This window comes from Solanum tuberosum, unplaced genomic scaffold, assembly GCF_000226075.1.
Source record: "Solanum tuberosum cultivar DM 1-3 516 R44 unplaced genomic scaffold, SolTub_3.0 scf00274, whole genome shotgun sequence".
Lineage (NCBI taxonomy): Eukaryota > Viridiplantae > Streptophyta > Magnoliopsida > Solanales > Solanaceae > Solanum > Solanum tuberosum.
Window position 1 is genome coordinate 41,927 of NW_006239198.1, and position 17,062 is coordinate 58,988.

Sequence of the window (17,062 nt, forward strand, 5' to 3'; positions counted from 1 at the left end):
TTACTAGTTTAATTAGTTCAAATTTGTCTAATGTAGAATCAATATGGTCTTTTTGCGCGGACCTTTGGTAAGTGGTACCTCTTCGTGAAAGAATTTAATTTGCCTTATGTAATATGATCTTATTAAGTTTTGTGAAATAAATGAAGTACGTACCAAAACTTTGTGTAGTTTAATTTTTTTTTACTAATTTTTTCATCGTTTATCGATTATTTAATATCAAAAAGTAGAATGTCACATGATAAGGATGTTATAACATTCAAATAAACAACTCTACTATATCAAAGACATCAAACAAGTAATTAAATCAAAATAGACTAGAAAATCGAAAATTTGAATTAAAAAATATTTGATACCACATAGTTCGTTGTTTGTCCTAAATGAATTCAACTCCCTCATTGTATTTGAGGTGTTAAATTACTCCTTTTTTTCAAAATAAAATGGATATACAAAGAGTAGCAGTACCTTAAACGCCTATGACTTCTTTAAACTTAAAGATAGTCTTAAATCACACGAAGATTCAATTTTTATTTGTAAGAAAATATATATAGAAGTAGTTCAGAATTTGATGCAGAAACAAATGGTAAGCCTCTCTATTTATAGTCAATTCTTTGTTAGTTGAAATGGTGCAAAAATTCTACAAGTGAGATCTAAAGAGGATAGTATATATGCAACCTTATGAATTATGCTAATTTTGCATCATGCAGACGATTTGACAAAAATTCTTTTCAAATTTAACCGTGCATATGTTTTCTTTAACTAAGCACCAATGCTTTATTGACATTATGATCGGGCTGACCCTGATTATAATCTAAAACATTAATATTTATATGACTATATAAGTATTTAATAAGAGAATAAAAATAATAAAAAGAAAATGAAAAAGGTAAATATAGAAATAATAACGCGGGCTCATGTAATTGTTAGAATATAAACGAGGCAATAAAATAGGTATTCATGCAAGAAAGATATTACAATTACCTAAAAATGAATCGAATTATTACAACGATCCTCACATTAAATAAGGTCAAAAGTTGTCTTTTTTACCTGAAAGATTCTTTTCAAATTTAACCGTGCATATATTTTTTTAACTAAGCACCAATGCTTTATTGACATTATGATCGGGCCGGCCCTCATTATAATCTAAAACATTAATATTTATATGACTATAAAAACTTCTCATTAATAATAAATGAAAAGTTAAAATTAAATTATTTTCAAATTTAGAAAGAGTCATTTTTCTCTAAACGGACTAGAAAGATTCATATAAATCAAAATAGAGCAGTATTTGTTAATGGATATTGATAAGGTCGTAAACTTTTTTTTTTAAAAAAGAACCTCTCTCCCCTCGATACGTGTTTTTTCTCTGCTTCTATTGTTCCTCACTTTTTAAATAGTTTCGAAAGATGTTACTATAGTTAGACTTCTTTATAACATCAATTGTTGTTAATCAGAAGTGGACCAAGGGTAACGATGTCACATAATACTGCCTCATTTAATTTTCTACTTTATATATATTAAATGACATAGTTGTACGACACTCACTATGTGAGTGGTGTAGACACCACTTTGCATGTGTTAGGTTTCTAAGGGAACACTGACTAAATGATCGAAATCAAAATAAACGTTTGTTAAATTTATAATATATGATAAATTTTTCAAAATGTATATATATGTATCGAACTTTTCTGAAATCAATTTGAAAATATTATAATTTTTGTCATATTATATTAATCTTATATTCAATCTAGCTACGTCATATATATAAATTGAAAGGAGAGAATAATTATTAAGAAAAACTTCAACTCAAAGCTCAAAACAACGACCAATAAAACTCTTTCTCAAATTTGCTTTTCTTTTGTGTGGGGCCCTGTTTCTCAAAATCATGCACTTTTATTCCATGTCATATTTTCCTCAATTAAAGTATGTTAGATTTTTCGTTGACTAATAAATAGCAGCCGATCAACAACAAACTCCAATTTTCATCAGAAATCTCAATTTTAAATTTTGAAAATAAAAATTTCCAGTTAAAAAATTTATTATTATGGGTCTAGTAGGTGTACTAGTAAGAAAGCGAGGTATTGAATTTAGCGTGAACAAAATAAATAGTAGATCTTTATTATCGAATGATATAGAAGACCGTCAAAGCATCAGTCTCAATATCAATAGAAAAAAATGATTAACCAATCGCCATTTAAGAGATATCCCGAAGGTTTGAACTTTTTTTTATAATGCGCGATTCAAATTTAATTGTGTCTTAATATTAACATTTAACATTGAATAAAAAAAAGAGAAATAATAAACGTAGTGTATTTTCATAAGTAGGAGTTCTTGCCTCGGGAGTAGCGTAATTTGTACACATTTTTATTTTTATTTTGTGAGAATAGAGATATGATTTTCAATGGATTATCGATTCAAATAAAACATATCAAAATAATATGAAAGAAATTAAAGTAATTATTTTTTGAAAAATAAAATAACAATAACATGGTAATCAAAACAAAAAATCAAGAGCGAAAAAAGAACATAATACTTCCTCGATTTTAGTTATATTATCTGGTTTTTTACTTACACAAAATTTAAGAAAGTAAATAAAAACTTTTAAATCTTGTGCTCTTATATAAAAGATACTTAAACTATATCAAAATGTCTTTTAATTTTGTGATTTAAAATATGCTATGATGAAAATTTGAAATTAAAATAATTAGTAAAATGAAAAAGAAATATTCTTTTTTAAATGGATTAAACAAAAAACTAACTAAATTGAATATTTTCTTAAACTCTTACCTAAGAGTTCCCACCTTTTCGCTTTCTTGGTGACTCGATTAAAAGTAAGATTATTTATCATTCGAGCAACTTCCTCTCATCAAATAAATCAATACAAAAGAGTGACAATTTAAAAAAAAAAAAGAAGAGAAAAGATATAACAGTTCCTAAAATGGAAAAAACAAAAAAAAAATACAAAAAATGTTTTTCTATTTTCTAGCTCATATTGAAATTGCTATTTTTTTTTTCTTAATAAACAAAATCCCAAAAGAGAACACACAAAACCAAAAAAAAAACCAAACACAAAATAAAGCAGCGCCATACAAAAAGGTGAAAACCTTCCAAATCCCCTCTTCAATGGCTTCTTCCTTGGTTTTGCCTTCTCCTTCTTCAGCTTCAACTTCTTATTCTACTCCTCTATTTTCCTCTTCTCGCTCTTTTCTCACTCATAAAAGCTTCGTTCCCAAACGAACCCGTCTTCGGACCTCTGTTGTAAGTCCTTTTACATGAATTAATTTTTTTTTTTTGGTTTTTTTTTGGATGTAAAACAATGCGTCCGACCTATTTGATGAAAAGGGTCTCTGAGAAATTGATTCTTTATATTGATTGTGTAGTATATTGCTCAAATGGAATTGAATTTACAGAGCATTTCTATGCTTTTAGGTTTCAGTTATATGGTTAAAGGTTCAGTTTTGGTTGCTGAAAAGTGTATGCTATGCTGCTTATGGACATTTGTTTGTTTTAGGCTTAATACATGGATAACCAATAAATTTCATTTAGACACTCGAGCTCTGCTGTAAGTCCTATTACATGAATTGATTTGGGTTTCATTTCTTTTTTTGTTTAATTTAAAACAATGTCTGCTACCTATTTGATGAAAAGGGTTTCTGAAAAATTGATTATTTATATTGGTTTTGCAGTGTATTGTTCATATGGAATTGAATTTACATAGCATTTCTATGCTTTCATGTTTCAGTTTTATCTGTCGAAACTTTGTTAAAGGTCCAATATTGGTTGCTGAAAAGTGTGTATTTTTTTAAAATTGAAACTGAAAAGTGTATGCCATGCTGCTTATGGGTATTTGTTTGTTTTAGGCTTACTTAATACATGTACAACCAATAAATTTCATTTAGATGCTCAAACTATGCTTGTTACTATTGAGCACTTGAACACATGTTCTTATTATACCTTTGTTTTTTGTTAAGATGCCTTTACTATTTGTTTTTGCTTTTAAAATGTTATTCTTTACTTTTCTATGTAGAAGCTTTTATTGAAAGCAAGTCATAAGAATCTAAGTGCTGAAAAACATATTTAGTGCTTAAGCTGATTTAACAAATAAACAGTTATGTGATTGGATAAAACTTAAAAGTGTTGAAAGTGATATATAAACCATTGATGTGTATGGTTAAAATGACAAATGCTTTTAAAGCTATATACAAATAATATAAATTAAAAGAGTGTCTTTACAAGGAGAAAGATGAATGTAGAAATGGAATGCCAAAGGAGTTAGGATTTGTTTTGGGAAGAGTATTTTGGGTATTTAAAAAGTTATTAGGGATAAAACTGTGTAAGTCTTGTCAAACCGAAGTGCTTATAAGCTAAAGACATAAGTTGGGCTGCACATCGTATGGCTTTATAACTGTTTTGGATTATAAGCACTTTTGGTTTTTCCTGAACATATAGATTAGTCAAAAGGTGCTTATTGAATTGCTGGATTAGAAGAGGTGGAAGATAGAGCCAGAAGAGATGGTAGAAAATCATTCCACATTGCATCTAGTGGACTGTGTGGAAAGGAGAAATAACAGATGCTTTGAAGATAGGTCCAATTCCATTCATAGAGTTAAATGGAATTGTATTGTATCTTTCTTTTTTTGGTGTAAAGAAATAAATATAGAGGAATTAGAGCTATTAGATCTGTTAGGCTCTCTATAAGTCTTCCTTATTCTCTTCTTTTGTTCCTCTTTTGAAGGTCTCTTGCATATCCTTAATGCTGAGGAATACAACATTAGCAGTTTAAAAAAAAAGGCGCTTATAAGTTTGTTTGACCAGCTTATATAAGTTAACCCAAACGCCCTCTCAGATATCTGTCTTAAGGGGTCATAGTTATTCTTGTACTGTTAAGTGAAGGATAATTTGAATAAGATAAAAGTGATTAGAAATACTAACTCATTTTATGAAATTTGCAAATTCAGAACAAATTAGGAAATTTAGTTTGACTCGATAAAAGAAAAAGGAACCTAAGTTTGCTCTTCCTCTCTGAATTCAGTGATATGAGTTGGAAGTTGTTCAAGCTCCAACTTTGGTTGGTGAAAAATTTATGGTGCCTGTTTTTTTATTATATTACATCTACAATATTTTTTCTGTATCTTATATCATTTGTTTGGGTATCAGAATTGTGAAATAAGTGAACCAGTGAATGGGAAGCCTCGCGTGCCAATTATCAATGATGGAACACTTCCAAAGTTCTTGCAAGCAAGTCGCCTGCAGAATTCAGTTAGTAGAAACAATAATAGGCTGAAGATATTCACTGGAACTGCAAATCCTTCGCTTTCTCAGGTACACCAGATGATTGCTAATGGAGTTACGTGTATACCCTGTGTTTTATTCAACGCTTCGTGATTTCAAAATTCAGTTTAGTATATCTTCCCATCATATTGATTAAATGACAATCAAGAGCTTCTTATTTACTTCATAGTGTGAACAATGACATATTGAAATTCCCTTCCAGAATGTCACAGTTTTGTGCTTCCTCAATTTCAAAATAATAGTTCAGTGGTTTAAATTTGTTATCAACTAATTACTGAAATTGGACCAGCCTTACTAACAGGAAAAGAAAACAAGTCCTTGGGGGACTGTCTCCACTTGTACATTGTTCTTGACTATTCTAGCCTACTCAAGGATATAGTTTTGGAACTTGGGATGGAGAATGGTTCGCTTTCAGGCTGAATGTTTAAACTTTAAATTTTCAGTCTCATCAATTATTCAGAATTTCTTCCTTTTAAATATTGTTTAAGAAGTGGGTATAAAATTTGATACACTTATATTCTTTCGTATGTTTCTGGTCTTACTTTCTAGAATCTAACTGGTTGAATACCTGACGAAGCATAAGAACAGAGAAAGATGGAAGATTTCTTTGTTCTCTCTCTTATTAGGAAAGAGACACAATTACAAATATATCTGAAATTTCCATTACAAGAGTTCTTCATATTTTTGTTTTAGTAATTATTTACTTTTCTCCTCAATCTTCAAAATGTAAGAATCATTGTTAGTTCTAGCCATGAAATCCATCTGACTTCTTTTAAGTTTCTGCTACATCACTCTATACAACTGATGCAACATCTTTTGTCACTTAGGAAATTGCTTGGTACATGGGCTTTGAGCTGGGAAAGGTCAAGATCAAGCGCTTTGCTGATGGTGAGATTTATGTTCAGTTGCAAGAGAGTGTTCGAGGCTGTGATGTCTACTTGGTTCAATCCACATGTCCTCCGGCCAATGAAAACCTTATGGAGCTTCTGGTAATGATAGATGCATGCCGAAGGGCTTCTGCCAAGACAATTACTGCAGTTATTCCATACTTTGGATATGCCAGAGCTGATAGAAAGGCAAGTTAGATTCCGTTGCAAATTATATGCTTGCAAGATTCAAATTTTTGTTTCTTTGCCTCCTTTTGTTTGTTTCTGCTCCACTTTGAGGTGGGAATGGGTGTGGCATTGACCTCTGTATACCTGTATGATAATACTCAAAAAGTGATTTCAAAAGGAGGGTAGAGCCTAACCTGACATTTCTCTCTGCGCTTATGAAGTTATGAGTAGAAGTACTGTCACTATTTTCTTTCTTCCTCTTCTGGTTGTTTAATATCTTAGTGTTCTTTACTCTTGATTAGTGCAACGATTTTGTCGGGCAGTCTCTCTTTGTGTCCTTTTTTACTACTTTCTTTTCATACGCATTGGGATTTTTTCAGTTGGCAATAAGGATTTACAAATGTGAAGACAATTTTTTACATCATTTTATTACGTTCTAAAAATTATAAATTTTCTTTTTACAGACGCAAGGTCGTGAATCCATTGGCGCCAAATTGGTTGCGAACCTTATAACTGAAGCAGGTGCGGATCGTGTTTTGGCTTGTGATCTGCACTCTGGGCAATCCATGGGTTACTTTGACATTCCAGTGGACCATGTGTACTGTCAGGTAATCTCTTCTGTACTGTTGAAAATGCCCAAGTATTGCCCATTTTGATTTGGCAAATAAGCAGTCTCCATTCTTTGTGTGCACAGCCTGTTGTCCTTGATTACCTTGCTAGCAAGAAAATTTCGTCTGATGATTTGGTAGTGGTCTCTCCTGATGTTGGCGGAGTTGCTAGAGCACGTGCCTTCGCAAAAAAGTTATCTGATGCACCTTTAGCCATTGTGGACAAAAGGCGGCACGGACATAATGTAGCTGAGGTAGATACAAGCTAAACCTTGGTACTGCAGTTTATTGCATTGATATGCATTTTCGTTTTCTTCTTCTTCTTTTCTTCTCGTGGAAACAATGTCTGAGTTCTGGTCTCGCAATAGATTAGGTGAAGCTCTCCTTAAAAGTTCTATAAACTGTAGCAATGATTTGTCCTTACAATTGTTTACCATTATTTAATGAGTGTACCCTATGCTTCAATTCCCCACCCACTCAGCCCCACCTCACCCATCCACTCACCCCCCCCCCCCCCCCCCCCCCCCCCCCCCCCCCCCCCCCCCCCCCCCCCCCCCCCCCCCCCCCCCCCCCCCCCCCCCCCCCCCCCCCCCCCCCCCCCCCCCCCCCCCCCCCCCCCCCCCCCCCCCCCCCCCCCCCCCCCCCCCCCCCCCCCCCCCCCCCCCCCCCCCCCCCCCCCCCCCCCCCCCCCCCCCCCCCCCCCCCCCCCCCCCCCCCCCCCCCCCCCCCGCCCCCCCCCCCTCACCCATCCACTCACCCCCACCTCACCCTCTTCCTTTATTTGACCTTCTCTTTTACCTTTCCATGTTTTAAGGGGAATGGTGGAAGGTGAAAAGGTCCTTTGAGATCCTCCTGTCTGAAAGTGCTGTATAGGTTCAGGACTGTTTATTATGGCTTGCAACGGACTAGCAGTTTAAAGAAGTTCTTTTCTATAAAGTAGGCGCTATTTCTGTGTTCAATTCTCATAGTTTATAAGCATTCCTCCCAAGTCAAGTAACTTGTTACAAACTCTTTTTTTTTTGGTACAAGTAAATGTAATTCATAAACGAAGTACCGAGAAGATACTGTAAATGTATGAATTCTATGGACCTAACTCCTTTATGTGATGCTAAATATTGGCTAATACATCAAATAATTATTTTTCATGGGTCACTGATTGTGTTGAGACATGCATCTATCTGCACTTCTTCTTTAGTCTACCTCAACATGATTTTGGTGCTTTTCGATATAATTTTCTCTATGTAGGGATCATCATCTTAATTATTCCTTTTAAGGGTAAGACTGTACAATAGACCTTTGTAGTCCAGCTCTTCCTCGGACCCTGTGCATAGTGGGAGCCTTAGTGCACCCGGCTGCCCTTTAATTTGTTGCTTACATCTCTTGATTTAGCATCCCAAATAACAGAGGGGAAGACCCCTGATATGCTTGAATGCAAATGAAACGATGTTATTACTTATTAGCTATTATTATACTACATAAAGCATTACTTCTTGCAGCATTTCTTTCAATGCATCCTATTTTTTCCCCGAGTCATTATTTTGTTGTGTTTCAGGTTATGAACCTGATAGGTGATGTTAAAGGAAAAGTTGCAGTTATGGTGGATGACATGATTGACACCGCAGGTTAGTTGGACGCATTAATCAAATAATAATGTCAATCCAAAACGTGGAAAAAAATGGTTTATTAGTCTTCATTCTTTTTAGCATGAGCACTAACTGAAGCAGTGAACTAAAAAAAAACTGTGGTGATCTGTTGATTATCCTCTATCTCGAGTTGTTTGCCTGAAAATTTTTGGTTTTTATGTTCATCTTTTTTCCATTTCTGCATCTTCTTCAGATTAATTTTGTCTCAACTAGAACTTCCACTAGGATCACATGTGCAATGTGGAGTTCCTTTCGTTTTTGTTTGGCTTATTCTCTTGTTATGAGGCCTGGTTTGAAATTATGTGTTAACTTTATGCTTATGTGTCTTAGGGACTATTGCCAAAGGTGCAGCGCTATTGCATCAGGAGGGCGCACGTGAAGTTTATGCATGTTGTACTCATGCTGTTTTCAGGTAACATTTCTCATTTATTTGACACAGTATGCTGCATTAAGAAAATGGATCCACTTCAACACAATCTATCTTGTGTGAAATTTTTTCTATTATGCGTGTTGCTTAAATTGCCTTTATATTAACTTACTATTCGATATTCTTGTTTTGACAGCCCTCCTGCGATTGAGAGGTTGTCAAGTGGCCTTTTTCAAGAGGTCATCGTCACAAACACAATTCCTGCGATAGAAAAAAACTGTTTTCCACAGCTGACTGTTCTTTCAGTTGCAAATCTTCTCGGTGAAACAATTTGGCGAGTGCATGATGATTGTTCTGTTAGTAGCATTTTCCAGTAGGTAGGAGAGATACTAGCAACCCCACAGGTTACTGGAGCACTTGTTTAGCTTCTGTTTTTTTTTGTTCCTTAAATCATCTTACCTCATTTTGCTCTTCCATCAGTTGACGCCTCCATTGGCATATGCATCTTTCCTTTACCTTAGAGGTGACTGACATGCAGAGTCAACATATTCTTCTCTCTTTTTCGCTCGTCTACATTAAGTCCTACATTTTTGTTCTTCTTAAGTTAGATAGTTGGAAGGATAGGACGATGGTAAGCCATGTGCTTATTTTTTCAGTTAGGATTGATTCATGCCCTGAAATCTGAATCCTGAAAATGCTGCTGTGACATTATCCCTCGTCTTTGCCAAAGATCGATATGAAGCTCCTGTCCGAGCCTCAGGCAGGTCGATATGAAACTCCTATCCAAGCTTCAGTTCCTGCCTGAATTTTGACTCTTGCCACACCTATGGAGCTTTGTTTTACTATGGCATTTATTTGTTTTAGTAGAAACTGGTCCAGTGAGAACTATTGGAAGGACAGACAAGTTGGTTGTAATGTCATGTGCCTGAATATTTGTTCAGAACTTCTTGTTATTTTGGCCAATGCATGGACGAGCAAGATAACAACCGTCCTCTATAACAATATTTTTGCTATAACGGCCAAGTTTTTTTGGAATCAATTTTTCATGTTATGTTATATCATATGTTCTCGATAGCAACATTTTGCTATAACAATAAATAAAATAAAAAATCTAGGCAAACAATATTGTTATTAAAAGAGGTTTGACCGTATATATTTGTTAGTGCAATAAAAGGGACTTTAGAGATTGGCATAATACATAAACAAACACTCAACTTGGCCTCAACTGGCAAGTAAATACTCTTATTTTGCATATGCACATCTACATTTCAACTTGTCACCATTGTGTCAGTTGAACACTCTAATGTACAAAATGATCATCTAGATATCTCTACAGTGTATGTGGCACATCAACATTGGGTGTCCATGGGACATAGTTGGGACGAGTTGAATGTCTATATGTGTACCCTGAACGTTCGTAAATGGGAAGAGTTGTGCTCACTTGCCACACGAGGCCAGGTTTGAGTGTATTCTTATGTATTATGTTCCATGAGTTGATGAAGATTGAAGTGAATGCAATTAGTAATTTTATTCAATTGACCTCAAGTTACAAGCATAACACTTTCTCTAAATGTAAAAACTTGGAAATTTCTACCTAGACATAATTTGACTAAAATATACAGTTGTTCCCTTCTATTCTAATGGGGTAATGTAAACAAACAAAGATATACTATAAAAAGAGAAATCAAGAAAATCAATGTATGAACTAAATTCACACTAAGGGATACAAGCCTATGAAAAAATACATTATAGGATGTCCCAGATCAAAATCAAATACAAAGGAAAACTCACTTTGTACAAAACATTAGACACATTTTTCTTGTAGCCAGCTCTAGTATATGATCTGTTCTTTGTAGCTCTTTTTCATCGCGAGTTGTATTCTGGCAACTCACCTAATGTTAGTTTTTATCTGCAGAAGTTTCATGATTTAGTACTCTCCAATCTCTAGCAGAATGTCAGGATGTACATGTACTGCAGCACTTTTAACATTGAGAACTCTCTGTAGTTTTCTGTGGTCAAATATTTCCACTTCTACTGAGAACATTGAGCTTACAGGTCTATGATCTGATAGTTTTAACTCTGCGCGCTTGTAAAACAGCTGTTTTATACCTTTTCCTAACCATAGTATACGATCACACCTGCATAAACATGGGGAAGAAAATACAGTTAAAATTTATGTCATGCTTCTCGCGATTCTTCTAGACTATCAAACTTGTTGCTTACCATGCTGGTGATCTCTTCTTTTCCCCTTCTCTCATAATTTCTCCGTTGTATCTATCACTGTTGAATTCATACTTGTAAGTTGGTGCAAAGTTAACCAATCCTTCCTTCCAACCAGCAAAGACATGCCCATTTTGGAGTTCTTTGTGTAACTGCTCATGAGATGCAACACTAATTCGTTTAGTTTTCGTAGGAACTTATGCATAAAATGGAAACTTGAGACAAAGTTTAGTATTGACTTACTTGATCACTGTTGAGTAGTTCATCCCATTGCTTATTGGCAACAAGCTTCCGTACCTCAGCATCCGCCATACTGATTCGATAATTTAAGTCTCCAAACCAGAATATCTGACTGTAGATGTTGAAGTAAAGTTATATATATTGTTTGTAGTTGCTGAATTAACATGTCTTAACGCGAAAAACTGAAATGGTTATTGAGTTCACTGTAGAAATACTTACTCATGAGATGGAATTGTTTGTGGTTCATCTGTATCTGTGTCAAATATGGACGAGAAATGAGTACGTCTCATGATTTCATTGACATCAGAGTTACGTCTTTGCTCTGCCCCTTCCTTTTGTCCGGATGACAAATGAGAACAAACAAAGCATAGCCGCGACTGATAAAGAGACATGCTCACAGAAACAGATCCCTGTAATGGCATGGCATCACTTCTAAGTCAGCTATTAGTGCTATAATTGGCTTATGGATCATTTACAAGTGTAGACAGATACATAAGGGGTCGGAGAAAGAGATAGGGGGAATCGAAAGCAGTAAGAGCCGAGCCTGATTGTCTTAACTGAAAGAAGAAGCATTACCTTATTGCCCATGTATCCCATAAGTCCAATTCCAACAGCAGAGACTTGCAAGTTGTTTATATGCCTCCTCAATCTTCGACGTACCCAAACTGATACATATATACCAACCATCTGCTTGCTGACAATACGTACATACATTGGACGAGACTTCACTGTATGATCTAGAAGTGAATTTTCTTCTTTGACCTCTGGAAATTCATCAAACATGTCATTTTCCTCATCAAAAAATTGATCAGGGCCATCAGAAAGAGCATCAAGAACTACAGGTTCTTCTTTTTGATCCATTGACATCAATCCTAAGTTTCCTGAGCTTTGGTGCACCCTTTTTAACCCTCTACCGTCTAATCCTGTAGTGTCAAAAGCAAGAAGATTGTCTATGGTACCAAAACCAAATCTCGCGGTACTACTGAAGACTCTCCTCAACTTAAAATTAGAAGAAAGAACTTGAGATGTCGCATCCAGTGGACGTTCAGGCCAATCCAATCTACTGTCACAATCAATGCCATATATCCTCTTTAAATAGAGATTCTTTCCTAAGTTGATAGTATTGTTCTCGAAAATCAAAGCTGTATCGAGTGATGCCTCATCTTCCATTCTATCCAGTTCAGGAGCATCAACCACATCCGCAATTATGTCATCAGCAGAAGAAGTCCTTAAAACTGGAGAAGGCGGAGCACTATAACTCTTGAGCTTAGTTTCAGGTTCCTCCGTCCTGTTTAATGTTCTTCGGATGATCGTCTCCCATTTCGGAACTGGCCTTCTATTTTCTGCTCCCAGTACATTTCCAGCATTCAGAGGGACCACCTCTTGGAATCTGTAAACAGCAGATACAAACTTTTTAGGTTGAACTCATTTATGTGTCTTCTAATTTTCAACAAACAACATGTTGCAGGTCATATACAACTACATATAAACTGGATAGATTCAATAAATGGATCTTCAGCCTAACTCAACCCGAAAAGCTAGCTCGAGAGGTGAGTATTTTCCAGGTCACATATAAAGAGACCATCCACCCCGTAAGAGCCCGTTGTTGGACTCTTCAACCCCACACACCCAAGACTAGACATCTGAAGCGTGGACAATTTTTTAATATGGAGGACCTAACATTAGGTAACAAGAGTTAAGATGAATTCTGCTCTGATATCATGTTAAAGAAATGAACATCGGGGCTAACTCAACCCCAAAAGCTAGCTCAAAGATGGGACTCTTCAACATGGATTTACTGCACAACGGATTATACACGAGCTAAAACAAACAGGAAATCTGCTACAGTTCATTGGAAAGTGCCTAAAAGCATTTTATGCATACCCAAGAATATAGATATCTGCTGGTTCTTGCATACAAAGCCACTCATCAATATCTAGATCTTCATCTGGAAGTCTTCCTGCCACATTCCATGTACCAACTGTAACTCTGCAGAAAATCAAGGCTTATAAAAATCTTCCAACCGGCCTTCAAGTCTGAAAAAAATCAAACCAAACCACCATGTAACTGATTGCAAAAACAAACCTCACTTCTTTCGTGTTAATATACTGAGCTCTCAAAGTTTCTGACTTCCCTCTCCTGTGTCTCGGTGTATACTCAACCGAAGGCTTCCCTGATCAATTCAAAGTTCAACTAATCAAACATCATAATAAGAGTACTCAATCAGTATAAACAGGACTCAAACTTAATGATCGAACTGATGAGTCTCAGTTTAATATATGAAAAAGAGTTTATGTTTTCATTGGAATTTTCATTAGTACCTGTAGTTTGAGTCTGGCATTCATTAAGCTTCCCCGGTTTTCGATGTCCATGATCTTCAACCATCCTTTCATCTTTGAGTGAGCAAGCTAGAAATTCACAACTAATCAATAACAAACATCAAGAATCAATTTTTTCATATATATATATATGAAAATTTACATACCATCATCTTCACTCTCCGTTTCGGTATCAGCTTCATCTTCACTAAAATCATACACCTTAGGTGCAATATTCAGCCATTTCTTCATCACAATGGATGGCCAAAAGGCCTACAACAAAACAACAGCTTAACATTTAAAAAACTTATTAATATGAATACAATATATATACATAAAAAAAGAACATGTAAACACACACCTGAGATGATCTCTGTCCCCTTCTTGATTTCATTTGCATAACACACAATCAAGAAAACAGAAAACAGAAAACAAATCAGAAACAGAAAAGAAGAGAGTAAATGTTTCAAGTGTTGGTATGAGTTTAATATGTAATATATTTATGTATATAAGGGGGATAGAAAAAAGGTTGTCAATTTGGTCAGACTTTTTTTATTTTTAATACAAAGAAGATTCTAAGTAAGAACAAATGGAAAGGACAGAAAAACTATTGGCCAAAAAAAAACTTAACAGATATATGCTGTCCTCCAACTTGTATATCAAAAATCAACAAAAAAAAAAAAAAAAATTAAAAAAATCTTGAATGGTCCTAAAACTTGTCATTTTATTGAAAAAAAAAGGTTGATATTATTGTTAGACACAAATTAAAAGAAGTATAAAAATTCAATGAAGTCATTATCAATTACAAGAAATCTCAAGCACTAAAAGTTCAGTAATTAATGCTTGCACTCCTCAAAGGAAGACGGAGTCAGAATTTTTATTAAGGGGTTTAAAATATAAAAAAATAAAAATCTAAGAGGGTCAACATCTACTATATATACATAAAAAAATTAATTTTAATTATGTATAAACAATATAATTTTCTGTTGAAAGAGGTTCGGATGAACTTCTTATCATGCATATAAGCCATTGATACCAAAAGTTAGGACAAATTTTTATGCTAATAAAATATTCCAAAATGCAAATCAGCTGCTTTAATCTTTATTGCATGGTTGTAACTACAAGACAAAAATTAATTAAAAAATTCCAGAACAATACAGACCATATTAATGTGGAATATTTAAAAAGGATTAAGATCTAGTTTTTTTTTTATATATATAAAAAAAGGTAGTTAATCACTTTGTTTAATTAAGGGTTTATTAAAATTCACTGTTGAGTGATCAAGCTACAGGTATTGGCTTCTCATGGCACCTAGAGCCTAAGTTAGCTTGATCAACCAATGATAATTAGGCTGCCTACCCCTTCTTTCTCTCCCAATCGGTTCAATCTGATACGAAAAAATAATTTTAAAAATAGGTGGTCTTGAATTTTGACTCTGTTTATCTCATCGACTAAATGTCAAGTTTAATAAGTTTTGCTCCATAGGCAATACTTTGAACTATTGACATTGATGATTTGATCATAGAGTAAGTGGGATGAATAATTCAAGATCATCCAGTTTCAAGGTCTTTAGAAATAATTTAAAAGGCAAAATAGCAGTAAGCATCCTCCACATTCAATCCTAAGGTTATGAATTTAATTCATCAAAAAAAATAAAAAGGATGAAAGCTCCTAGGCAATGGCGAAATTAATTTTATTTTTTTGAAGTGTCGAAATAAAAAAAAATATACACACCTAAAAAAAATAAGGAAAGTCAACCTATAATAAACATGATACACAAAGTTAAATTTTAACCTTAGTAAACTATATAATTTTTTGACCAATAAATATTCACTAGGCTGTCATTTGACACACTTTGGCATAAGGTATCTCCACCACTACTCCTAAAGAGTGGTAGAGAAAAGAAACTGAACAAATTGCTTTTTAACTAAAAAAACATGCAAAAAAGAAAAAAAGAAAAGCAAAATGTATACATACAATGCAAGTGTCTTTTTTGGTACCATATTGTGGGATTGTGATTAATTCGATATCGTATCGCATAAGATTTATTAAAGGAAAAACTCGATTTGTTGGGATTCTTTTTCTTACTTTAGGCTCGAAATCGAGACCTTAAAACAATAAGGGAGGACCGACTACAAGAAAAGTAAAGCTTCGTAGACTCATTAGTCAAGGTTATTTCCATTTAATCAGTAAAGGAAAAAAAGAAAGCAAAGCTTAATTAGCGAAATTTATAAGCCCAAACGGTATCACACTCTTAGAATAGAGTCTCAACGTACCGGTGTATACCTAGTTCCATAGCTAGGCTAGTCATTAGCTAGAGAACGACCAACCTACTGAATTGGAGAAATTTTTATTCATTCCATCACAATCCTTGATTATTATTCATCAACTCTAGTTTCTGCAATAACTTTGCCCCAATGTAACCTTAACCACAACATATTTTTATTTTTTTAAATAATCAATTCTTTTTAAGTCAATTTGATTAAGTGAAGATGTGAGTGATAACGAACAAAACCTAAAAACGTGTAATTAAGAATTAAAATGCAACTTGTAAAGAAAAGACACCGCCTGACTTGCACATAATATTAAGATTCCAAAAGACCCCACTACCAAAAAAAATATGTGGTTACCTTCTTATGAAAAAAAAAATTAGATTAAAAAAATATTAACAAAATTATAGTCAATGCTTCATTACTAATTTAAAAAGTTAGCGTTCACATTGAATTAAACAGTTGTAAAGTTATAGGATGGATGGTATATATAGAAATACAAATAAACATATACAATATACAAGTTACATAAATATGGATAAAAGATTAGCATATGGTGGATGATAACTATCTAATCACAACCCATAAACAAGAAATGAATCATTAAATTAAGTTGTAGATCAACAAAATTGTATAAGTTTAGTGATCATGAAGTGAACAAATTTATTTATCGTTTTAGCAAAAAAAAACAAAATAATGTTTGACTTATTTCTGGTTCTATATAATTTTAACAACCAAAAAAACAAAACAATGCTTGACTTATTTCCGGCTCTCTATAGTTTTAACAACCAAATCGTCTAAAGGAACCTGTTTTAGTGACCGTATGAGGAAGTTTTATTCATTGAAGACAATTTCAAACTTTCGATAATCGCTTATCCTAAGGTATATAGGTGAGCTTCAGATGGACTTCATTCAAGATTACCACCACCCCAAGAGTCAATAAGAAAACAAATATGCATGATAAGTCTTTAGATCAATGAATAAACTGAAATGAATGAAGAGACATTTCTCACTCAACATGTTAAAATAGAAGACCAATAAAAGACACTCAA

General features: G+C 34.1%; 2 protein-coding genes across 2 annotated transcripts; one reads left to right on the plus strand and one right to left on the minus strand.

Moving 5' to 3' along the window:
* Nucleotides 1-3,046: 3,046 nt before the first annotated feature.
* Nucleotides 3,047-9,978, plus strand: LOC102597996 (ribose-phosphate pyrophosphokinase 1). Its single transcript, XM_006358513.2, has 8 exons — nucleotides 3,047-3,255; nucleotides 5,155-5,319; nucleotides 6,117-6,365; nucleotides 6,809-6,952; nucleotides 7,039-7,206; nucleotides 8,505-8,574; nucleotides 8,926-9,007; nucleotides 9,159-9,978. The coding sequence occupies exons 1-8, from the start codon at nucleotides 3,121-3,123 to the stop codon at nucleotides 9,337-9,339; spliced, it is 1,194 nt and encodes a 397-aa protein (XP_006358575.1). The 5' UTR covers nucleotides 3,047-3,120; the 3' UTR covers nucleotides 9,340-9,978.
* An 852-nt stretch (nucleotides 9,979-10,830) lies between these two features.
* LOC102598319 (type I inositol polyphosphate 5-phosphatase 2-like) lies at nucleotides 10,831-14,240 on the minus strand. The gene is made up of 10 exons (XM_006358514.2): nucleotides 14,102-14,240; nucleotides 13,908-14,013; nucleotides 13,744-13,830; nucleotides 13,508-13,595; nucleotides 13,307-13,411; nucleotides 11,999-12,812; nucleotides 11,642-11,832; nucleotides 11,426-11,534; nucleotides 11,186-11,334; nucleotides 10,831-11,100 (listed from the first exon to the last, which is right to left on the minus strand). Exons 1-10 carry the CDS (start codon nucleotides 14,138-14,140, stop codon nucleotides 10,890-10,892), a joined length of 1,899 nt encoding a protein of 632 aa, XP_006358576.1. The 5' UTR covers nucleotides 14,141-14,240; the 3' UTR covers nucleotides 10,831-10,889.
* Nucleotides 14,241-17,062: the final 2,822 nt, after the last annotated feature.